This window comes from Drosophila mojavensis, unplaced genomic scaffold, assembly GCF_018153725.1.
Source record: "Drosophila mojavensis isolate 15081-1352.22 unplaced genomic scaffold, ASM1815372v1 contig_36, whole genome shotgun sequence".
In the NCBI taxonomy this organism is placed as follows: Eukaryota; Metazoa; Arthropoda; class Insecta; order Diptera; family Drosophilidae; genus Drosophila; species Drosophila mojavensis.
The window spans coordinates 15,394,296-15,421,035 of record NW_025318858.1 but is presented as its reverse complement, the minus strand read 5'-3'; the positions used below and the strand labels follow the sequence as shown (position 1 = coordinate 15,421,035).

Sequence of the window (26,740 nt, the reverse complement as noted above, 5' to 3'; positions counted from 1 at the left end):
AGCTAGTATGTATTATATAATTCATGTTCATAAATATTCCATACGACTTTGAGTTATATCATTATAAAGAGTTTTATTTTCATTGATCAATAAACGTAAATATATATATATTTTGAAATTGTTTATGTGTATCCAATCATAATAATGTTGCATGTATATAGCGACAACTGTATATACAATATATTCATACATACATGTGTATGTGTGTGTTGCCATAAAACTACTTACAGTGTTGTAAAGCGACATTCGCATGGGAACAATAAAATATCAAGATATATAAATATATATATATATATATATAGTAACTGTATGAGTGCTGCCCAGGGCAGCGCTTCTTAAGCTTTCACACGAATACAAGCGTTCAGGGTGTCCTTGGCAAGGATCGTCTCACAATTGCCCGTTGGATAAACATACCGATAATACTTACTACAAACATCAATAAATATATATATGCAAGCAAGCAGGTGTGCGTATGTATGTGTGTGTGTATCACCTATGTGTGTGGTATAGCACTAACAAGAATAATAATTGAAACAGAGACTACATTAAAATTGCGAATAATTATTGAATAATGTTTTCTGTGCCAAAACTCTAGTCGAAATATGTTGGAAAAAGTTAATGTTTTAATCTCGTATTTTAAGTAATTGTTTATATAGTATTTGCTTTGTGATCTGTGTAATAAATAGACTTAACGAACTATCAACTAAATACAATAGTTTTATATAACGTTTATCGCTTAGAATTCTATGCCTATTTACAATGATAATTTAAGAAAATATTTCTACAATGCTCCGACACAGCAGAGGAAAATCTATAATAGTATGGATAATTGATATATATGTATTTATATATATATAAGCTGAATAATTATGTATATGTACAATAGTAAATACTTAGAAAGTTTTTCGATTAAATAATACATACATACATACATACGTGTATGTGTGTGTGTGTAAGGAAACTTAGAGAACAACAATGGGTTAACGCATACGATATAAGGTTTTCTTTAAGAGATACATTTATAACAAATTGGTACAAGTTCCAAATAATTTGTAAGTGACTGAGTCTTCAGTATGTTCATGTGTATGTGTGTGTGGTATATAGATCTAGATATATATATATATTCTTGTACGCATGACAAACAAAAGATATTTCAAAATTCAGTTAGTTTTTAGCTTTAACGATTGCCCAACGATTCGGGCCTCCGCTCAAAGCGAGATCTATACACTTGGCTTGGCACCTTTAAATATTTCTGGGATCATACGATTACACGAAACTCTACACAAAATTATCGAAAAATATGAAATAGAAACGAGTCGAGTTGTAGTCATGTAGGAGTACATTGAAATATACATATATACAACTCGCAACTGTGTACATAGTACATAGATATATATATATATATATATATATATATATATATATATATATATATATATATATTCTTGTGTGCTCGCCGAGTCCTCCTTCTTTTTCCTCTTCATTCTCTTTTACAGCCACGAAGTGCAATCCAATTATCTCAAACCAAAGTCTCTGCCTTTACAAATATTTGTCTGTCTCTTCGCTCTCTCTCCTCCAGTACGAATCCGTTTATCATCTATATCATCTTCTAGTCGCCGAGTATCATCATGCTCTTAATGCTGGCCACCTCGGACTCCAGTCGCTCCAGCTGGCTCTTCAGCATCTGATCGCGCTCCACATTGGAGACGACGGCCACCGAGACGACAGCCTCCTTCGGGGCGAGCAGCTTGCGCTGGAACTGGGCCGTCCACTCGGCACTGCCAATCGAGATGCCCGAGTCGCGCTCGTCACTGGAGTTGTCACCGCCATCGTTCCACGCCGGCGGCGAGGAGCGGTTGCAGCTGGGCTCCTGCTTGATGTGCTGCAGCGAGAGCAACGCCGTCGCAGCCGCATCCTTGTCGCCCAGATGCGATTTGTGGCGCAGCTTCAGGGGCAGACAGTTGTTGGCCTCATTCATGCCGCCACCGCCATTGTGCGCTGGGCTGCTGCGCTGCATGGGCGCCAAGTGGGCGCCATGGGCAAGCGCATGCGGATCCGGATGGATGGCGCCTTCGGAGCCATCGTGCTCCTGCTCATCGTCGCCAGAGACGGCACCCGACGAGGAGGCGGACGATGAAAGGGCTGAGGAGGCGGATGAGTGATGGGACGTCAAGGATGTGGTCGAGGACAGCATGTGCTCGTAACTGGGTGAGCAGGCGCGCCTCGACAGATTCAGCACACTGGCCGCGGCCGAGCTGACCACCGATGAGCAGGAGCTGCTTACTGCGTCGACCGCACTGCTGCTAACGGCGCCCTCCACGCTGTGACCGTGCAGGTAACTGGCCTCCAGCTGATCCTTGCTGATGGCCACATAGCCAGATGCTGGCGAGGATCCATTCACTGTGGCAGGCGTATATATTGTGGTGCCTGCCGGCGTGCCAGTGCCCACCGCAGCTGCATTGTAGAGAGCCCCGACGGCCACCACCTTGCGCAAGCTGTCCAAATCCTCGGGCCTGACGTTGCGATGGAGTGCCTGCTGGAGCACATGCAGATTGGCAATGGCGTTGGTCGGCGGGCGGTTGTGCGTATCCATTGTGGAGGGGGCAGCATCCTGCACCTGCTGATGATGCGACTGCTGCAGCTGCTGCTGCTGCTGCTGCTGTTGCTGCAGCTGGTGGTACTGGTGTGGATGCGGATGAGCCTGAGCATGGAGTGGCGCCGGCGGCGGCGGACCGTGCTGGCCCACGTGATGTCCTCCCTTATTGCTTACGGATGTCAACGGCTCGCTGCCGCGAGCATTGCCCGCATTGACATTACTATTCGGGCCATAGATGATGGGGGAGAGCGGCGGGGCGTTGTTGCTGCTGCTGCTGTAGCCGCTGTGTGTGTGCGAGGCCGGGGAGCTGCAGCCGGCGCCGGAGGGCGACGAGCCCGACGAGGAGGAGGAACACGAGTTACCGCTGCTCAACTTGGCGCGCTTTGTATTGCTCAGCACCTGCTCGCTGGTGGGCAGCGAGGCGAGAATCTTCTCCACGCTCACCAGATTCTCGCCGGAGATGTTGAATTTGTCCCGAATCGCATCGAGCTGCGCCTTGAGCACATGGTTCTCCTTGGTCAGCTCGATGACGCGCTGCTCCAGCACCATGTCATTGTAGCGTCGCTTCTCGCGGCTACGCTTGGCCGCCTCATTGTTGCGCCGCCTGCGGTCCCAGTAGCTCTCGTCCTTCTTGTTGTCGGGCGTGAACTCGCGCTGCTTGCGCTGCGAGAAGAGCTCCTTCTGGGCGGCGGTCAGCGTTGACTGCGAACCAGCTCCTCCTCCGGCGACGCCGTTGCTCTGTCCATTAGATTTGCCCCCCATCAGGCTGTGGCCGTGACTGTCTGCGTAGCCGTTGCCCGGCACAAACTTGCCCAGGCTGTGGCTGTGGCTGTCCGACATGCCGCTGTCGTTCGACTGTGGGCTAATGGAGCCGCCGTACATGGAGAGCGGATGCACTGTAGCCGAAATGAGGAATGTTATAGTGAAGAAGATATCAACTTAGTTTCAGGTTTAACTTACGATTTGTGGCCTCGTTGGAGCTGCCGTTCATCGATAGCGACGGCGAAATGGTGGCCAAACGCACGCTGCTCATCATGGAGGAGCTTACGGATGAGGCTTTGTTGTGGCTATGGGTGGGTGTTCCGGCGAGCACCTCGGGCATTGCCGTCGGTGTCGTGGCTAACAGTACTTGAACGAGCTTTGAATCCTGCACCTGCTCCTGCAACACTCGATTGCTAATCCTCTCTTCCAGCTTCTGTTGCTGATTGTACAGCTGGTGTTGCTCCTGCTGCTGTTGCTCGTGCTCCTGCTTCAGATTTACAACTGCAAAGAGAAAATCAAGAGCTGCGATTAGTAAAGGGCTCAAGAACAAAATAATTAGCTTTTTTACTTTCATAATTAGAGAAAACTACAAAAAAGAGAGTAAAATAATCAAATGGATTTCAAAATAAATAAATGAAATATTATTCTATATCAAATACTATACCTATTCAAATAATAAATAAAATAAGTAAATATTTATAATTATAATCATAAACACATAATAAACATTTTCATTAAATATTATTTACCTTATAATTCAATATTCTAAAACGTAATTAATTGTATGTATATTATATTAAAAATGTATTTTTAGATTATTCAGAATTACATTATACTATACCAATAGTCAGTTTAAAACGTAATTAATTGAATCTATATTATATTATTGAATCATTATTAAACTAATATTCGCTCATACTTAACACTCAGTTTTGATTGATATCTGGTAGCAAAGTTTTACTGTTTATTGGCCATATCTTATCGCTAACTTGGCAATAATCGAATTCGCAGTGAATGTGTCAAAACAAAAGACTTTGCAGTCAAACGCCACACAGTCTAATGCGATCTTGTCTGGCCAATCAGAAGATACACGCAAACACACACACACACCTATATGCGCACACGCACACACTCACACCCATTTGTGGGCATGTCTGCTTGGTCTTTCTTTGTCTGGTCCTTGGCCTTGGCTTGCCCTTACAAAATAATTACGCACACAATTACGTTCCGAGCGCAAAGAACCCACTCGAACCTAACGTATTTCTATACTGTATATGTATGTATGTATGTCGCGCGTATGCACATTTGCTTTCATTTTTAGTGCGGCCATCCATTTACACAATGATTACGGCAAATGATGCAAGAATCAGCGAATTAGACGACAGCACAAGGAAAGCGCAAACAAACACACATACAAACTTACATACATATATAGACGCTCGCATGCACATCGAGACACACACACACACACATGTAAATAACAATGGCAAAGGCAACGTAAACAAGAAATCACACGGCGAGATTGGTCGCTCTTCTATGTGTTTGTGTGCTGCCGCTACCGCTGTTGCCGTTGTTGTTGCTGTCACCTCACCCTCACCGTGACCATCAAATTGGCATTTGCAGTTCAATGCGCTACAACACACACAAACACATACACTAAAATACTAACACAAACGCGCTTACATTTATTCTCGTCCCCATAAACTGGCTACTCACGTCAGCAGCCAGACGCTGCCAACGTCGCAGCCGCCGGCAACCCCTACGACTCCTACGCCAACAAATAAAGGCAACAGACGACGACCACGACGACGACGGCGACGCTGCGCTGCTGCAGTCGCTGCCTGTGTCGAAATTCACAAAAACAACATGACTAAGCGCGCTGCTGCTGCGCTCTCACCTCCATGCTCTCTATCTTCTCCTCTCTCTTTATCTAATTCTCTTTATTTTGCATGAGTTCTGTTTTGCGTTGTAAACTAACAAAATTTAGTTTTGTTTTGAATGGGTTCTTGTTTTGTTTTTTGTGTTGTTGTATTCTTGTTGCACTTACATTGTGCTGTTATATTTGTTGCTGATAGCGTAGCGTATTGCTTATAACAAGTGTTGTTGTTGCTACTGCTGTTGATGATGACGTTGTTGTTGTTGCTGTTTTTAATGTTATTATTTTGTTCTATGCTGCCGTTGTACAGTTTATCCGCGTATATTTCATTCCTTGTATTGTTGTTTGCTTTGAGTATAAACAAACTTTTCGCTGTTGCAGTCTCTTGAAAAATGTTCACTTTTTGCTGTAGTGGTGCAACTATCGACATAATGTTTCATGTGCCTAATCACAGTTAATTATCCAAGCAGCGCAAATGCTGTTCATGTTGCACTTTTCGCACAGTTTCGCATTTCGATCAGAACCGCAATAAATTCTGATGCAATTGCACTTGAAAATATGACAAATTTATTTCCGAATTCAGAAAAGTTTGTATTTATTATGCGTATGTTTATTCACGTTTTCTTTAGTACCGATCAAACTGTTCTATTTTGTTTTAAACAATATTTTAGGTCTTGCTGTTCTTTGTTTTGCTAACGGTTCTTGGTAGCGGTTTCACTGACTTAGCTGTCTGGGACTTTTTATCAGTAGAGCAGCCGATTGCACTTCATTCAAAATATGACGCGACTCGCGAGCGCATCCACAACCGCTTCGAACGAATGCTGAATCGCAATTGAATTTGTAAAAGCATTTCACTCGGCAGCCGCAGTCCAATACGTCGCTCGGTCACGTTGCCGCTGCACGCAGTAGCGACACGCGACTGCTGCCGAACATCGAACCGAGGGCCGAACATGTTCGAAGCTCAACTCGGCCGTACAAAAGCATTGGTAAAAGTGAAATTTACCTGCTTCGATTCTGGTTGAACACATACACTCGCACACATTCACACATACATACACATGCGCGCGCTGCCTGTTGCGCGCTCCAAGTTGCAACCGATCACATTTTCTGTACACTCCATAGTTGAGTAATCAGCGTCAATCTCAAATCGTTTAGAGCTGCACATTTGAAAACTAGAACGTGACTGTGCCGTGTGCCGTCCACTGGGTGTCTAACGGGACGCAACGGGGACTGGGGGTGGGGACGAGCGAGCGACGATGACAGTGATAAAGACGGAAGGTGTTTTATTGGAATATTGCGTTGCAATACGTACTTACATATGTGCATACATATGTAGGTATATACAGGCATGTCTATGCATGCATATTATTCTATATTCGTATGTGAGTTGGTGTGCGTGTGTGCCAAATGCTTTGTGGTGACGCAAGCGCCTTACACAGAACACCTAAAGAACAACAAGTCAATGTTGTTGAGCTAGTAGGTACCCTGTAAAATGTATGAATAGCTTAACATGTGTACACACACACAACCACACAAATGCATTCTAGTTAATATAGTTATCTTTAATAATCAGGGGCAAGCACAATGTGGTTGAACTAGTAGAATCTCTGTAGTTAGCGATTTTGAGCGTTTTACACAAGCGCCTTACAATGTTGCCGAAGCAGCTGATACCCTATAAAATGCATAGTTATTTCTACATACATTAAATATTCACACCCACTTACATACATGCTTGCCTACATTAATCTACACAATTACTTTCAGTAATTCTAATCAGATTATAGGCTATCTGTTAGTCGCCCATTTAAAAATACTTCAATAATCGGGAACTGTTTTTAGCTGTCAAACATATCTATATCTAATTTTCCTCATTATTCTATTAGGCAATTACTAATCAGCCAAAATAATAAATCCAATAGGAACCGGCAATCTAATAAGCTTGTACGTTAAAGGACAATCAAATGACAGCAAATCAATGAATTAATGCATACTCAACTATCAGTGATAAATGTTGATTGCAAATAGAAATAAACAAACACTGCGAATTATATAATTATAAATTATGTTTACATTGATAATCGCTGTTGTGCCTTATCAGACCCTGTCTAGAGGACTTTTGCGCACAGTCAGCAACAAAGTTGCGAAAAAGGGGGGAGAGCAGAAGTGTGACTAAGACAATAATATATATAAATATAGTAAAATATAAATATGTATGTATACATAAATATATTTACATATATATGCCTGCTACACACAGGCAGCAAAATCCAATAGGAAATTGCAGTGCCGAAGGTCATGGGCGCAAGCTGACCAATAGCAAATACTTAGCAGATATGATGTAAGCTCTATAAGTTTGATTGACTGCTTGACTGACGAACTGAATAAATGACAGTTAGATTAGGCGACGTGCTATAGGCCCCTCAATGCATAATTGTAAATTCTAAGAAATTCTAGTATTAAATAAATACTCAAAGGAGATAATGAATTTCTAAGTGTGTGTGTGTTTGTGTGAATGTTTCTACCGATATGATCGATATTAAAACAAATAGGGAAATAACCAATAAAAGGAAATAACCAGAAAAAGCGAAGTTGGCGATTGATAAGCTAAAGCATACATATACATACATGTATATACCGCTAATATTTGGAAGAAAAAAAATAGAAGAAACTAAGTAAAAAAATACTTTTTAATTTATTAAAAAGATACAACATTAAAAAAAATTTAAAACATTTATAAATTTTGATATATGTATGCAGATTAAAAAATAAATAAATAAAACAAAAGAAAATTTAAATAAAAATATATAAGACAAAACAAATTTGAATGTATGTGAAAATAGAAATAGAAAAATAGATCAAATAAAAAGTATTAAAATTAAAACAAAGGGATATTTTAAAATTTAAATTTTCACAATAATTTTACGAGAAACAATTAATAATATAATGATAATAAATAAAAATAAATAAATAATAATAATAAAATAATAATTTGTTTCTGTTTTTTATTTAAAAGAAAATCGAAACAAAAGTATATACATACATATATACATATATAGAAGGCAGCTTCGAACAGCGAACATGTTGTGATTGAGTCGAGTACAGAGCGCAATAAGAACTGCAGATCCAATTAGAATGTGCGCTGAATGTGAATATCAACTTTTATATATATGTATATATGCATATTTGTTAAATGTGAATATCAATTTTGTTTGTATATATGTGTATGTATATGCACATTAGTTGAATTTAATTTACATTTAACTCGTTTTAACGCAATTCTTAAGTCACGTTTATATATAGTAAGCATTTGCACTGACATATTTAACATTGTTATTAGATAAACATTCGCAAATGACTTTTGCGATTACATAATCACATCTATATTAATATGTTTATTCATATAGTTTGCCTTGTAACGATTAATAACTGTAAGTAAACAGTTGGCTGCGACATTTGAATGCGATGAAAATACATTTGAAAGCGCGCCCAAAGTGCGCTGCAAAGGTAAACAATCAAATCAAAGACTCAGCCTCGGCTAGCAGATACCCTTAGGATGCATAAATTCAAGTCGACTGACTGACTGACTGACTGAGTGGCCAACTGCCCGACTGAGTGGTTAAATAATTCACTTGATTACAAGATCTATTCCCATTGCAGTTCCAGTTTTAGTTCCAGCTGCAGCTGCTGCCGCTGCCTCTGCTGCGTCTGCTGCTGCCTTAACTGTAGCTCGAGCAACAGGTACACGTGAATCCCGTCTCTCACGTGGGCCGTGCAATCGCGCCATTTACGTTTGCCTTGCCAACTTGAGCGCATCTAAACAGCATGCCCAGAGAGAGAGATACAAAGAGAGAGAGAGAGAGAGAGGCAGTGAGTTTCCCAGCCGAAATGTCAATCCGAATCCCAACTCGAAATGATCTAATAAGCATATGCTGTTGCTCAAATCACATGTCTAATCAGCAAAATATGCGCTTATTGGTTAAAGCGCAGGCGGTGCACACGACATGCGGGCTATGCTCACGTTGTATTTGGTGAGGGTGATGGTGAGAGAGGTGCGTGGGGCGTAGGGCGTAGGGCGTAGGGCGTAGGGGTGGCAGTGGGGGTAGCTGTGAAGAGGTTGGGTGGGGTTGCTTATAAGCTGTTACACTACTGCTGACTACACTGGCTACACTTGCTCAGCTCCCCTCCCCTGTCTGAGTGAAAAAGACGTCAGATTGTTACGAAACAACGCCAACGCCAACGTCAACGTCGACGTCGACGTCAAAGCCAGCAGCGCAGAAGCAACAACAACGTAATATTAGCTATCGACAGTAAACGGCTGTACGGCCGCTCAGCCATCAGTTAGCTAGCAAATGTTGCTCGCCCCCGCCACACCGCACATCCCCCCGGCCAACACCAACACAAAGAGGGTTGTCAGGTTATAGCAAAGCGAATGAGCTATTTATACTTGATACTGGACGGACGCTAGCGCTGATCACGTGTCGCGAAATGTGCAGCCGACAGTGCAACGCTCCCGCGAGAACGGCTCACATGTTCGCGACTCGAGTCCGCTATGGAAATGAGCGTGTTGCCTACTTTTTGCGCTTGATTTAGAATTGTTATTGTCGCTGTTGTCGCTGTTATTGTTGCTGTTTGTTGCTGTTGTCAGTCTCCTTCTTATTCTTATTCTTATTCTTATTGTGATAGCAGCGTGACGAAAAGTGCTGAAATTGTGTATATTGGTTACGCTGCTACAGAGAGAGAAACGTTCGACCATGGCTGGAGCAAGCAATCCAATTGGATCTGATCAGCTTCGCTCCAACACTAAATGTATTCTTTGCGTGTTGGGGGGGGCAGGAGAAAAATTTAGTGAGAGTGCAGCTGTTGATTTTACAATTATATAAACATTTAGTTCGAGTCCAATTGGATTGCAACTTCATTGAGAACAATTCAAGGAATTCTCTTTACAAAGAGAAGATTTAGTTAGAGTGTCCAAATGAAATATTTTTTTGTCAAATTTACGTTTGAAGAGAATTTGAATATTAAGATCATAATATAATTAGAAGATCATAAGATGAAAATTGGAGCATAATTCAAATAAAATTCTATTAAAAATGAAATTGAAAAATTAATGAGAATACCGAATAGGGTAATACTAAACCATATTATGGTTATATACAATTTCCATGAATATTATTTAAATAAATATTACTTAAATATCATTATATTTATATGTGTTTTACATAAATAAAAAAATTAATAAGTAATTTAATTTAATTTAATTTTATATGAACATATTTCGTAGGAAAAACATTTCTAAATATTTCTATATATGTATTTTACATAAATAAAATAAACTATATGATTAATTTAAATTAAATATTTATATGAATATATTTCGAAGGAACAAAAGTTTTTTTTAGATTTATATTTGAACTTACATTACTATACAAATAATATGTTTAACAAATGTATATTTAACGTAAAAAATTATGAAGGGAAATTTAGTCAAATATATATAAAACTAGTTGAAAGAAAAAAGGTTTTAAAGAACTTTTTTTCATATATATAATTAATTATTTTAATTTAAAAATAATTAGTGAATTAAAAATAAAAGTTTTACGTATACAAAATAATAAAAAAAAGTATAAAAAACAAATTAATAATAATAATAATCAATTAATATATGTAAATATTTTCTAAACCTAGGCGCAATTATTTACAGTGTAAAAATTATGGGCAAACAGCAAAAACTGGAGAAACAAATTATTTAAAGTTTTTGACTCACGCTGCAATCAACTGAAATTACGAGAATTTTATTATGCATTCAGCTTTAAAAAATTACAAAATCGAAAAAGCGAAAATAAGAAGAAAACAAAATAAATGAAATACAACAAAATTCTTGAGCTCTTAACGTATGAATTGAAACACAAACATATATATATGTATATGTATGTATATATGTATGTGTGTAATTGGCTCTTTTAATAAGTACAGCTGACAGCTTTACAGGGTATCACAAGGTTCAGGTCGAATTGGTTAGGTAATAATTAATGTTAATTTGAGCTATTTCCATATTTATACTTCTGAATATTCAACTCTGTGAAAAGACGTAAAAGCTTTGTCGCTCGACGAGTACGGGAATTATGCAATGCCTTCAGTTGTTCTGGGCTTTACGAAAGTTCCGCTTTATAAAATGTGCACAAACATGTGAGTGCAAGAGCGAAAGAGAGACAGACAGAGAGTGAGAGAGAGTGTGTGTATATGTATGTGTGTGCGATAATAGCGCATGAAATGTAGTCAAGAATTTGTTATTCGAAACAGAAATGGAGCACATTGTATATAGATGTAAATATGGATGTAGTATATAGGGCGAATTACTGGGCTGCATATTGGTATTATTGACACGGGTATGGCCAAGTTTTTGTTACGTAATTAAATGAAATATAATTATAGTTCCTGAGGGAAAACACAGAAAAACACAAAGGAAGAGAAAGTTTAAGTAGGCTATCAAGGATGAATTAATACCCTATTTAGAAAGTATTAAATAATTTGACTAGATTTTTAGTTACCGCAAGAGCCCAGTCCAAGTGAGGGGCAACCAGACTACTGAATACTCTATTCGAAAAATAATTAACAGGTAATATATTGGCAAATTAAGAGATCCTTTAAGTGGAGTTTTAAACAACAAAAATATGTATTTAATCAATTTAAGTGGTGTATAGCCGACTACTAAATACTCTTCTCAAAAAGTAAATGCGCTCAAATATAATATAAATATATTACACTCTGAAGATTTATATATAGTTGGGGTATAGCCGACTGTTTACTACTCTGCTCACAATGTATACATGGAATTAACCAGAAATTTAGCTAAAGAATAGCTCCCACAAATAGAACCTAATATCATTATGACATCTTAAAAAAAAAAATTGCAAGTTCGGTTAGTGTTTAGCCGACTACTCGATACTCTATTGGCAATGTATGTAATTAACCATACATATTAATAGTTCTCAGACAGCTTTTGCGAAAATAAGCATATATCATCATGGAGTCTTAAGTAAAAGAATTTAGAGTAAAGGAATCTCATTTTAAGGCAAGCTAATTAATACTCTTTCCATTTGCAATTAATCATTGATACAATCAAAAAAATGTTAATACAGCTTTTAAACTATAATTATATTAAATATATCTCTTTTCATTCGTTCTTTCCCTCTCTCTCTCTCTCTCTCTTTTTATAAGATCTATATTGTATTACATTCTTTTGAACATTGAATATGTATTTTGAAATATGCCAACCTTTCACACAACTAATATAGTCGCTTTCTGCATTAGAAACGCGCATTAGAATATGATTTAGATTAATATCAGAAAGTCCATTAACTTGGAGATTTTCTAATTACTCTTGATTTTATTACTATTCTAGATTACCAAGTGATCTAACCCACATGAAGGTATGTGTATGTGTATGTGTGTGTGTTTGCATGTGTTTGTTTGTATATGTAATTTGGTTGACCCCATTATCCGCTAGAAAGTTAGAAACGTCCAACTGCATTTGCTTTTAGGTTCAAGTTTTATATCTAACACACATACATACGAATGTATATATATGTGTGTGTGTGTGTGTGAAGTTTGTTCTGCTGGCTGCACGACAAGCTAGAAAAGTTTTCTAAGCTATGATCGGCACTCAGTGGAGCCAAGTCACTCGCCCACCCAATTTGACCTCGAAAGCGCTTTAACGCTAACGTTTTTTTTTTCTTTCTGGAGAGCTCTATGTGTGTATGTATGTGTGTGTTTGTGTGTGATGTGTGTTGGAGCTGACTATGCAACGTGAGAAAACATGCCTTTAGTCATTACCAAAGCAACCTGGCAGCCCTCAGCTATATCTTCGTCCCGCACTCTCCCTCTCAATGCATACGTATGAATATACATATGTACATACATACACACATACATATGAATGTATATCCTCTTAACCTATCCCATCTGTCACTCCTGGCCCGACGTTACGTTGGCCGCCAATCAGCGGCACATGCAACATGTTCCAACCTGTTTGCTGTGCGCGACGTTGCGAGGCTGCGCTGCGCCGTTGGAAAAACGTGAGTCGGCCAGGTCGGCAAACGTGACAGCATGTTCGATGCGATGTCGAACTGGCCCACTGAACAGGTGAACGGGCATTTTGGGGGCGTTGGGGAAGGCGGTTTAGGTACGTACGTATATTTAGGTGACGACTAACCGGGGGCCGGGATAGGTTAAGCAAGCATTTCGCAATACAGCTGGCACGTTGCAGAGCCAGAGCGCAACTGGCAGGAATAATGGCGAGACGAGGAGTCTGTTGAAGGATTTCTGGAAAATTACCTTATCACCTGCAGCCACTCAGCCGGGTAATAGCCCGACAATGCTGATGGCTAATGGTAATTACGTCTATTAGGCATCGTTTGGTCAACAGGCCGATGCAACAGCAACAACAAGCGTTAACGCAGATAAATCAATGCATATCAATGTCTAGTTCGATGCCGAACTCAGTAAGAGACAGAGCAAGAGATAGAAGGAGAGAGAGATAGAGAGAGATGCGGCAGTTGGGAAGCTTTCGGCTGTTCGCAGCAGTTTCAATTTCAAGAGTAGCGACGTTGGCAGCGGCAGCGGCGTCGCCGTCAGCGTTGGTGTTGGATTTTGGTTTTTCGGCTTTGGCCGCGTAATGAGTGCAAATGTGAATGAACTTGCCGCAGACGCACACGCAGCCAGCTCTACTCACTCACTTGCTCGCTCGCTCGCTCACTCACTCACTCACTGACTCGGTCAGGCGCTCTCATCTTTCTCTCTGTCGTTGTCATTTCGCCAAAGCCAACGGCGCGCCGTACCGAAAGCCCCCAACTAAAACTGTTGTTTATAACTTTCACGCAAAGTCGAAAACGATCGCTGACGAACTTACTTCATAAGTTCTAAACTGAAAACGAACTCCAATTACGGTACAGATTCAAAGCTTTTCTTTAATATTAACACACACAAGCACACACACACACACACACACACACACACACACACACACACACACACGCACTTACGCCTAGCATATTATCTAAATTAAAAATTCTGTTATGTTTAGTGTTTGCTTTTGCTATTGTGATTTCTTTGTGACACACTTTCGTAATTATGTACATATGTATGTTTGTGTATTACGTACTAGCTTGTAAACATATACACTCTGCTTCTTATAGCATATAAATTTCTATATTGGTTTAGTTCTTATCGGACACCACCAAAATCTGTTTTATTTATCGGACTACAGGAGGTTTGACACAAGCAACAAAAGCAAGAAAGAAAGCGGCTATCGGAGAATAAGAGCAAAAGAGAGCGAAGCTGATAACACAATTAAATAAGCTTCTTATATATACATATATATGTAGCTATATATACATACATAAATAGTCGTGTGTATGTATGTATGTATGCACACTTACATGCGCTGCCGTATCGAAGAGTCGACGCTTTGAAGAAATTTGGGTCTTGCTCTAGTTTTCACAATCAAAGTTCAATGATCGATTGCAAAACCGAAAAACCAAAAAACCGAAAAAAGCTCATGCGTGAGTGGGGAGAAATGAAGAGGCAGTGAAAAAGAGAGGGGAGAGAGCGAGAGCACGCAACAGGGTAATGATAATACATAGGTGCTCTCTTGCGTCGTGCAGAACTTGCTCGTCATATGTGGAAACATCTACACGCAGACTTACTCACACACACATATGTACATCTGTATGTGTGTATGAGCGGAATGAAGAGGGGGACGGGCGACATCGCTTTCTGCTTTCTTTTTATCGTGCAACTTTTGCGCTTCACTGTGCTTGTTGTTGCTGTTGTTGTTGCCTTTGTTATTAATGGGTAAATGCAAGAAATTCGTCATATTTGTGTACATACACACATATACATACATACCATATGTATTATTACTTATTAGCAAATATAATTTTACTTCATATTAATACACGCCGAAATGTGAATGTTATTTTTGCTTAATAATTATTGCGCCTTATTTTATAATACTTGTATATAGACGCACACATACATATGTAATACATATATGTGTATCTCTCAGTCGACAAATTGTTTATTTCGATAAGAAATTTACCGAAAACAAATATTAGAATAATCAAAACGATACACACATGCACATGCATGTGTGTAGCACAATAATCTTTCGGTCGGACTTTCGCGTCAATTCTCCTGCCCCCCTCGCACACACATACACACACGCATACTATCAGACGAATGGAAAGTCAATGCACGCAGCGACAGCGACGCAAAGCTCAGCAGCAAGAGCAATAATAATAGCTATAGCTGTACCAACAACAACAAGGGCAACAACAGCAACAATAACGACAACAACAACAACAACAACAACGGACAGACAGACAACCTCAAAAGTTTGCTTTCTTTTTATACCCTGTACTCTTCATAGCTTTGCATGCAATTTATATTAGAATTTCACATAACTTGTTTTGCTACCTCTGGGAAATCAAAATCAAAAATCTTTATGAACTGCTGTTAATTTGTCAACTAACTAAAGTTAAGTGTTAAATAAATGTTAAACTATGCTAAATATTATGAAATATATAATAAAATATAAATATATATAAGATATAATAAATATTTTCATTTATGTAGCTATAAACATAAATATACTTATTATATAATATTTAGCATTCCATTTAAATCATATTAATTTCAATTTGAATACTCAAACATAGAAATGAACTTATGGTTCAATGGAGATACAGAGTTAGTATAGCTAATGATTTAATGTTATTTATAAGAAAGGAATTGCGTTTTATTTGCATTCTTTGCACTCGACATAAGTTTAAAATACCCATTAAAAATCAATGTTTATAAGAATTTCAATTATATACATATGATATATATTGATGCATATAGACACCCTATGCATCAATATATATCATATGTACATATATGTGCATACATTTATATAATTGAAATTCTTATATCTATTTAACAATAAACAAACAAATGTTAACAATAAATGTTTAAAATTTCTAAGCAGATACAAACAGCAACAAATGATTTGATCATAGTAAAAACCAATTAATTTAGTGACATTTCTTTTTTTTTTTTTTTCTTTTCATTTTCTACAGAAAATGAATAGATCTATGTATATATGTATACGTATATTTATCTATCTAGTGTTAATACTGATTATAACTGAGATTGATCAAATCAAGTTTTTCTTTAACAGAGAACGGAGCAATCTCTTGCAATCAGTGTTAAAGTAATGTAAGAATTGAATAATCTCTTACTAATTATCAAAGAATAAATATATGCAAATTTTAAGTAACTCAGGATTTCTACCACGTATGTACATATGTATTTAGTACACATTTAATGCATATTTTCTTTCTAAACTTTCGTTCTAACCCACTCCAGTTTACATTTTACGCCCATTAAAAAAAATCACACAATACAAATAGAATTCTATGTCAATGATCAATAGAATGAAAAAAAACTAAATTGTTAATAAATACATTTAACTTTCGTTCTGCAGCTCAATTTTGGATTTTCGCCCGGCGCTCCAACAGCTCCCCATTAAAATATCGCTGAAAATTATCTCCTATTTGGCTTTCGTTCTTAATGAGCAATTACGTAATGCAAAAAAAAAAAAAAAAAAAAAAGAGGCAAAAATAAATCACCTATATACCCATATACACACTTTTCATACACCAGTGTGTGTGTGTGTGTGTGTGTGTGTGTTAAGTAAATCAGGCCAAATACTAAGCGGTGAAAATTGTACACAAAGCATACATAGTGATTAGCGCAACGAGAGACAGTGAGTGCCAAACAAGTTTTCAGAATTAGGTAAACAGCATTATCATAGACACATTTTAAGTCCATATTACCGTTATACTCACAGTGGCACACAGTTGAGAACGAGAACCGTAAGAGCAGCGGCGATCAATGGGCGGCGCTGTCATTCGGTCACTCCGTCGTTCCGTCACTCAATCAGATGACAACGCAGCGCAACTCAACATACCACAACGCAACACAACGTTAACGTTGCGACCCAGAGAGCGCAAACATCTTCGTCTTATGTAATCAATTACTATAAGAATGATGGTAAAGAAAGAAATGCTACAACAGCACGCTCACTCGACCAGCGCACGGGCTCGTTCTTACTTTCTCCGGCAAAGTAGGCCGTCCGAGCACGATTAACAAACACAGACATCATCATGTAATTACGAAACTTTCACGCAAGACACACGAACACACATGAACACGCTCATAACAGCACCAACAACAACTGCATCCATGTATGTTGTGTGTGTGTGAGCTGCGCGACTCTCTTAACGTTTACGTTCTGTCGCTGCAACTTTTTTGGGCTTGAAGTTTTTCGTCTTTCAATTCCAGTTTAGAATTGGGTCAAATAACGGATTTGTGTATTTGCCTTCCGTGGCAGCGGCCCCAACGGCGAACTCACTAAATCAGACACACAAACACATAAACATACACGCACATTCGCTCACTAAAGAAACTTCTGCTGCGGCAAGATCAGCTAAAGAACGTAACAAAGCTCAAACGCGTCATTACTCACCTCACCTCACCGCTCCTCACCATACTTCGCCTTGGCTCGGCTCGTCTTCGCGCGCCGCTTAAAACACAAACCGAATTTCAAATTCAGAGCACCAGAAACCGGTTGGCTGCAGTCAATGGCGTTTGAATTGCTCTCGCTTTACCTAGTGCCCGGCTTTAGCATTGGCTTTGACTGTGGCTTTGGCCCTGGCTTTCATGCAGGTTGCGACTCAAACATGCTGCGTCTCTACTTTGAGCTTTCGTTTGAGCTGTTTGCGTGTATGCGCGCGAGCCGAAAACAAACGGTCTTTGCATGTGTGTATGTGTGCATGTGTGCATGTGTGTGCAGAGCTATTTACGTATGTATGGCTTAGTTTCGACGGCTGTTCTACATTTGAGCTGGTGAAAACAATAATGTGAGAGGTTGCAAGAGAGACAGACACACACACACACCGGTTTAGAACGTTCACTCACGCCCAATGCTCATTAAAGCAGCGCTATAAAGATCTTCAGTTTTGATTTTATTGCTCAAGAAGAGAAAGTGTTACGCCAATTGTTTAATTAATTTTTCTTCTTGTAGAAGCTACTCGTAGCCATAAGTACAGACACAGCACACACACGGACACGCACACACACATTTCTACACACACATTTGTGTATGTATAGCATGCGCTGCGGTGTCAATAACCACAGCAAGACCGAGGCCAGAGTAAAAGTTTTGCACAATGCGCTTCATTTATTGTTTTGACATCTTATGTACATTTCTTATGCTTCTTCTCTTCGCGGATCGTGAGTTGCTTTCAGTTCAACTATGGGCTCTGGGCTCTAGATTGTGCACTTTAGCATTAGCTTTTTGCCTTGCTGCGGCTTCATTCTTAGCGCAGACATTTACAATTGTGTCGTCCATTGCCAATATGTCAACTGAACGTTGAGCAAGCCAAATGAATTATGCATTTGGGCAAGTAAAACTTTCCAAATTTCTATCGTTGTTGCTGCCGCAGCCGCTGCCGCCGCCACTGATGTCTTTGCTACTTGACTAATTGTTGTTGCTTCTACAGTAACTATTGTCGCTTTTGCTATTGTCATTATGTACAGCTACTTCTTCTACTACCGTTTTGTTGCCAAATAGAAATTATTCGCACTTGACGTTATTTTCTAAATTAAATTAATTCGCACATACGCAATAATAATATACAAACACACATACAGATATACACATGTATGTATGCATTTGTGTTTGTGTAAGATCGGAACAGCAATTGTCTTCCCAACAAAGAGTCAATTTGCCGATCTCTCTTACAGCCATGCCATGCATACACACATACATATGCACATATACAGAGAACAAAGTCGTTGCCCAACACCACAGACCGCGACATCCCGATGGCGGCTATTACGAAATAAACGGAGAATAAGAATATAATGCGCAGCAAGGCAATGAACATGAATGCACGCGCAGAGACAGGGGGCGAGAGAGAGAGAGAGAGCAGCACAGGAACCCACACACCCAGGCACATGTGCAAATAAACATGCACACACAAATGTATGTAGGTACATACATTAATTTCTGCATGTATAAACTGTTTGTATATGTATGTGTTTGTATAATTTAAGTGTTTATACACATGTACATATGCATGTATTTACCAACACTAGCACAACAAAGCAGAACAACGTATTATCCCTTTTATAGAAGAAAATGCCAGCGGCGCAGCCAGCGTTCTTTCAACAAAAATTCTTGAGAAATGCTAAATTTAGAGCGCCAACAACAACAGATGCCGGGCAAGGGAGACCCCAATCCACAATCCCCAATCCTCAATCCCCAATGACCAGTTGCAGCCGCATTTGCAGTCACAGCCCGCATCAAACAGTAGGTTGATTGGTCATTCAATAAACCAGAACTGTTCTTTCTCACTCTCACTCACTCTCTTCTCTTTTGCTGCTTCTCTCGCTTTCTCTCACTCAATCGTGCACTCTTCGTTCAGCAAAAACAATTTGCGCAGTTGCCCAGCCTGAGCAATGCCAATATCAACAAAAACAACAACAACAACGAGTGTAACCATCCAAATCTGAAAAGACCAAAAGTTGAACTTTCCATCCAATAAGAGTGAGCTTTAATGCGTCAGCGACGCTGACCTAAACTATCGAATTATTGATACTTACATACATACATACATATGTATATATGTGTAAATGGGTATGTGTGTGGCTGTGTAAAAAATTCATATGTACATACATACATACATATCTATGTACCCATGTACATTTTCATGTATGTATGTATGTTCATGTAATAAATGTAACAGAACTATGTGCATTCATATGTAAATGTATACGTATGTGCATACTTATTACGTACTTTCTTTATTTGTTGTTTTAATGAATTAACAGATGTGGGTGTATAAGTATATGTATTTATATCTGCATGGCATGCAAGTAGTGAACTTTGAACTGTAGATTTATTGCGATGGCGTGAATATGTTGGTATTTTTCTTTCAAGATTGCGAGCTTCTAGATACCCTGTCATATATTATAATATTTTATAATTCGATTCGAACAATTCAACTAATATATACACATATGGTATATATGTATATAAAATACAGCAGATACATGTGTATGTATATAGGACACACATACATACATAATACGACTATATGTATGTATATTGTATTTATTTTAAAATCTGAATATCCAATAACGCAAATATATTTCTTTTGAAATGCGAATTTTGTAGAATATAGAACGCATACATCGAAAAAAGAAGCTTTCGAAATCTGTGTGTACTTCTTAATTGTATTAAATGAATATTAACAGTTATGTGACTTTCTAAATTCTCCTATTGTTATATGTCTCCCTCTCACTCTCACTCTTCTTACTCACACAATATTTCGCAATAGCCAATACACGCAAAAACAAAGCACAGGTTAAGTATTTGCAAAATATTTGATTTGGCTTTTGGTTAGGTTGTTAACTGCTCCTAAATATTAGTATAGTTAATAATAATAAATATGATTAAATAATTTTACATGCACATACATACATACATACATAAATAATGAACATAGAAACCGGTGCAGGGTATTTGTCTGTGCATGCATACTACATACATATGCAACTGTGATACATAGAACACATACGTTTGAGACTTAAGCTCTGCCACCAGCTGAGCATTTTTGTGCAAGCCTCTACATAGATACATATGTACATATGTATGTATGTACATGCATAAATATAAATATAGGGACAAGCCTATATTGGTACTACATTTAAGCGTTATTCTTTCGCATTTTCTTGGTCTTGTTGCTTTTGTTTGTGCTGCAACTAAAATGATCTTACTGGAAATAAATACGCATGCACACATGAGCCTATTCGCTCTGCTCTGAATATCTACATACATACACATATACTGCGTACATGTGTGTGCATATGCGGAGATGTGCGTATGTATGTGTACCCTGACGCCATGAAAATGAACAAACTGAGTGAGCGACTGATTTGTTCAGCCTTGAACTTCTCTTTGGAGTGCATTAACTCTGCTGCCGCACAAAACAAACCGAGCACACACACAGTCGCACACGCACAGACGCACACTGGCAGCAGAACTGCGGCGACAGCAGCGGCTGCGCCTTTCGTGCTTGCAAAAAAGAGAACATTTTTTTTGCGCTCGTCTCTCGCTCGAACGAACATGCGACTGTGTATGAGAGGGCGAGTCAGAATTTTTGTTCGTACTGCATTTCTGTTGCTGTTGCTGTCGCTGTCTGATCTCATTGTAGACTGTTGTTGCTTTATGTAATCTAGAATGTAGTCTTGCCATGCACACACAAACACACACTCACGTACATTAACTTATAAATAAAGAAGTGTGCGTGTATATATGTAGATGCACACACAGTCACATGCATATCAACATGGGCATGTGTATTTGTATTTACACTGGAACTGCAAGCTGTGTCTTTATCTGCGCCCCCATTTAGGATCGTATTACATAAGCGACACTAAATGGTGTTGTTGACCAGCGATAAGGTTCGTATTATACATATGCAAAAATATGTACACACATGCACATGCACATGCATGCATGTATATAAGCACATACGGAAAGTGGGCGTGGTGTAGGTGTACACACACATTCATGCATACAAACATACATACATACATATGTATGTACATAGACGCTCATTCCTTTTTTAATGCCTGTTCTCTGCACACACACACAGACGCACCATGAGTATTTTGAACCTTTCTGGCGTTGGCCTTGAACCTACTGCCGATCGTGCGCTCCGACAGCAACTGAACTGAACTGCGGCTGCTTGGCAAAACAGATACAGATACCTACGGACCAGACGCCACCGAATGTGTGGAGTTATAAAACTCACAGACACACACTCACACACACACACACACTATCAAAAGCAACGACTGCAGCTACAGCTATAGATACTGCTGCGTCAATTCATTTCATTCTTAATGCCGGTATACGGAGCCCTCAAAATGGACCTGGGCACGGCCAGCAACAGTTTTTTTTTCGCACACACCCACATACTCACATACATACATTATGTAAGTGAGTTTGCATGTGAGCACACATGTACACTTGCACACACAATACATGTACATATGTATGTATGTATTTTGAATTCACATTCGAATTTGCCTGACCCCACACAACATTGCAAATGTCTCTGACTGTAGACCTTGAGATTGTTTTTAGCTCCGTTCGTAGAAGTAAAACAGTTGTTTTTCTTTACAATTTGCATAGTCACATATGAATACATACATACATGCAAATGTACATATCGTTTATCTGAATGTTTGTGTGATGTAAGAATTATTGTTCACACTTCTGATGTGTGTACGTCGATTACATTTAATTAAAAGTTTTATTTTGTTGTCAATCAAAAATGAATGCATGTATATAATGTATATTTATACATGTATGTATAGATGCATATAGTATATACATATGTACATCTATATATGTATGTATATATATGTACACATGTACATATGTACGGGTGGACATTCTATATTATGCATGTCTTCAAGTGTTAAATCAAGATAATTCTGAAACAAAGGAGCGAATTATCCATCGTAATGTAACGGAACATCAACGCGACATTGCAACGCCTTTGTCGTTGTTATTGTGTAGTTTCGTTGTCCCACGACTTCCGCGTGAGAGCATTGCGTGTAATCGCAATCGTCGGGTGACTCATTTCTGTTTGACTTTTGAGCTTTTTTTCAATATTGAGCCGGCGGAAGGAGAACTTTTCAAATTATGAATGAATGGAAGTAGAGAAGCAGAGAAACGCTGTCAAAAACCACAACAGAATCAGAATCAGAATCAAAGTCAGAGCCAGACCAAGGAAAGGAACGGACAAATGGCGTTCGCAGAAGAGAGCCTCAACAAAAGAGAGCACAAGAGAGAAAAGTTCCAAAAAGAGCAACAATGAAAAGGAGCAAAAGAACTAAGAGCAAATGGTGAAATTAACTAAATAAATTATTAAATACGTACATATGTACATACATATACACACACAAATATATGTATATGTATATATCTATGTATGTATTCACATGTGATCAATGTACATATTAAAGAATTTACATAAAGAATTTGAACATTTGTATGTTAAGTAATATTCTTACCTGCTTTTTACACTTCAAATTTTTTTGGCTTTTTGTTTTGCTCATGCCTTTCTGTTCAGCTTTCGTCAGTATGTGTGTAGAGTGGGCGTGGCCGTCGACAGTCAAATGACATACTCAAATATGTATTCATGTAATATGTATGTATGTTTATGGCTGTTTTTAATTCCTAATTATATTCTATTCTTTCATTCGATAATCCACAAATTGCATAAGCATTTGCAGAAGAGCCGCCTTGAAATTGTGACCACGTCATTCACAGCGAAACTGGAACTGTCGCTTCCTTGGGCCACAACGCACTCACTCAAGTTCTGAGGTCCAAAGCTTCTCGAATCGCCCTGTAGAGATCAATTGCATGGCATGCTAACATACTACTACACTTGTGTGTGCAACATGTTCGATTGGATACAATTGCAGGCAAGATCGAACATGTTGCAGCGAACACAGTTTGCTGCTAACAGATGCAATGTTCGACCCAGTTTCATTATTTTGTGGCTGATGTTGCCGTTGCCGTTGCCGTTTGCTGTTGGTAATTTTATGTTGCTCTTCGCTGCGGATTGTTGTTGCTGTTGTTTTGTCTCCATCTCGAACGTATTGTGCTTAGTGATCTTTAACGGAAGTTCGCTTTCTCTTTTTTTTTTTTGCCAAACCAATTGGTATGCTGTGCTGTTTGGATGTTTGATAGTTTCTGCCTTAGATATTTGACCTCATATTAAATTCTGATTTTTTGCAACTGTGTAAAATTGATCGAAAGCATTCAAGTCTTTTCTATGCCATTGGCTTGCATGCTGCTTACATTTATATCTATATTTATATATGTATATACTAAATCATTCTTAATCATGTATTAAATAGTAGAAATGTTTAATTATTTACCTTAAATTACGCCCTTACAGATAGCACAATCTACGTAAATTTGCTCACACATACATACACATGTATATATGCATACAGCAATACAGGGACACACATACTGATAATAAAACCCTAAACTCTGAGTCAGTGAAAAGGCCATCGACATGCTCCGTGCACTATTCCTACTTTCTCTGTTCCTTTTTGCTTTGTTTTCATCTCTCTCTTTCTCTCGCTCGTTCGTCCTTTTTGCGTTGGATGGCATGGAAGTTAAACTTTCAAGGTTAAGCTCACTGGCGTCGAGCAATGACATTTGGCTGGCGACGAGCCATCGACCACTGTACAGTGGTACAATTAGCACTAATATATGTAAATATGTAACATTTATGTATGTAATAAGCTTTCAATATGTTTCGATTGAAATTGTCGACATACTAGCGATAATTATAAATAACATATCTATATTTATGTAAAGTTTGTAAATGTTATGAAATATGTTCCATATGCATTTGATAATTAGCTTCACTTAACTTTGAATTAGAAACCAATGTGCCAGTGTTCTCTTGCTCTCTTTTCTCCGTCAAGTTCTTCAGCCGTCTGCCTGCTGTTATTGCGCACGTTCACATTCTAAGGATATGCCCTGCACTGCGTTGGGCTTATTAATTTGTGGATGCGCGTAGACACCAAGCTCAGATTTTAGTGCTGACGTAATAATTCGCTAATAATTCATTCACAAATCAATTTCGTAAGATTTTAGGAATTATAGGAAATTTATTAATATATTTTAATATATATTAAACAAACAATCATTTTCATACAAAAATTAAATCAAATTAATTAGATTCATTATCAAGTCGCTCTAAATACATACATATTCATTAAGCTTTTTATGTATTCCTTCAATAGTAGTCAGCTCAGCACAGAAAGGTGATTAGCGCTGTGTGTCCAGCCGCATAAGAATATAACAACTCCACGCACTTGCACACATACATATGTATGTATATAGTGAAGAGCGCAGACTGAAAATTTTATTAGTTTTGTGCGCACACACACAGGCAGACAGACAGACACATTCATATTGCTTCATAGAAGGGACAGTAAGATGTGCTGTCACCCCGACTGGGGGTGTTGTCCTTGTCCTTGTCGTTGCCGCCATCGCTGTTGTTGTTGTTATTGGTGTTGTTCTCGAGGTGCGCGTCGTCTGCTCCTGCTCGTTGAAAGGGAGAGGTTATTAGACTTAGCCCAGACATTTGCCGCGGCTGCTCCTTTTTTTCTTTTCTATTTTCATTTTGTTATAATGACCTTTCACTTTTAGGTTGGGTACGCCGACGACGGAAGCATCAGGTTGTGGTATGAGCGCGGTTCATCAGACGGCGACGCGGCCAGTGTCCTCTATATAGCTTTGTAACTCTCAGAGCCGACGAACCCTGCCACGTCACGAACGCCAAAATACTTCGAGAATTTCATTTGGTCGTTGACTCAATAGATGCAATAATAGCATGAAATTACACGCCAGCTCAAGGAGGGTTGGTCACCTATGCAACTTATGGAAACTATCTCAAAATGTGATGCGATTTTTATGAATTATTATATATAACTTTGTATGGTTGTATGTACATATTTATTATCTAATATATATATATTTATATCAATTTATAGCTCAGTTTTCAGGGATTTTAAAGAAGACACTTCCAGAAGCTTCTTAGCTTTTTGGGAAAGTGAAACCTTGTATAGTAGCCATTGATGCTTCTCGAAGCTTCCGCCAAATCCCCATAAAGCTAGCCCATAGCTGAGGTAAACAAAACATTGTGTTAGTACCAGTTCTAGTGTTGCCCAACATAAACTCTATATTTTGAAAATATAAGTTGAAACGATGTACATACACATGTTATAAGTCGCAATGTTGTGCTATATGTTATAAGTCAATCTACAGCTTGTCTGTCCCTGCTGCTATATTTATATTTGAATTTATTTCTTATTAAAGTTTAAGTACTCAAGCATTTTTCAATTATATTTGATTAACCTTTAAATCCAGAACGGAAATGACCAAGAATGTGTGGAAATTTGTTCCATTGGATATTTGGAAACATAAAAGTAATGGATTCGATATTATTATATACACATGTATACGAACAGTTATATTAACCGAATCTGCATACGAAATATATACATATATCCCGCTCAAATATCCTTAGTAATACCAAAGTCTTTATCTAGATACTTTTAAATAGAATATGTATATACCAGCGATTATTTGTTCATTATTCATCTGTCACATGACATACATACTCAGGGCAATTTGAAATTGTTATACGGCTCAACAAATCGAATTTCTCCAATGCCAACTAAATGCCGCTTTTCACTGTAAATTACTTAACTATTTTGCCCAGTTTTGCTTTGCCGTACAATTTGCTCAGTGCATTTTGTTGCACAATTACAATTCATGCCACAAAGCAGCA

At 38.5% G+C, this 26,740-nt stretch overlaps 1 protein-coding gene and 1 long non-coding RNA gene across 2 annotated transcripts; one reads left to right on the top strand and one right to left on the bottom strand.

Moving 5' to 3' along the window:
* Window positions 1-601: 601 nt before the first annotated feature.
* Window positions 602-6,080, bottom strand: LOC6576908 (myb-like protein AA). Its single transcript, XM_002002852.4, has 3 exons — window positions 5,406-6,080; window positions 3,557-3,859; window positions 602-3,492 (listed from the first exon to the last, which is right to left on the bottom strand). The coding sequence occupies exons 1-3, from the start codon at window positions 5,662-5,664 to the stop codon at window positions 1,610-1,612; spliced, it is 2,445 nt and encodes an 814-aa protein (XP_002002888.1). The 5' UTR covers window positions 5,665-6,080; the 3' UTR covers window positions 602-1,609.
* A 12,718-nt stretch (window positions 6,081-18,798) lies between these two features.
* On the top strand, window positions 18,799-26,272 carry LOC116803848. Its single transcript, XR_004363855.2, has 3 exons — window positions 18,799-19,653; window positions 19,769-19,890; window positions 25,597-26,272. It is a non-coding gene; the product is annotated as an uncharacterized LOC116803848 (long non-coding RNA).
* The last annotated feature ends 468 nt before the right edge of the window (window positions 26,273-26,740 follow it).

Excerpts from the sequence above, each read along its gene's own strand:
- LOC6576908 (XM_002002852.4), bottom strand. The coding sequence starts at position 5,664 with ATGTCGATAGTTGCACCACTACAGCAAAAAGTGAACATTTTTCAAGAG. Across the intron at positions 3,860-5,405 it reads AACAAATATAACAGCACAAT|TTGTAAATCTGAAGCAGGAG; the intron begins GTAAGTGCAACA and ends TTCTCTTTGCAG. Across the intron at positions 3,493-3,556 it reads CTCCAACGAGGCCACAAATC|TGCATCCGCTCTCCATGTAC; the intron begins GTAAGTTAAACC and ends TTTCGGCTACAG.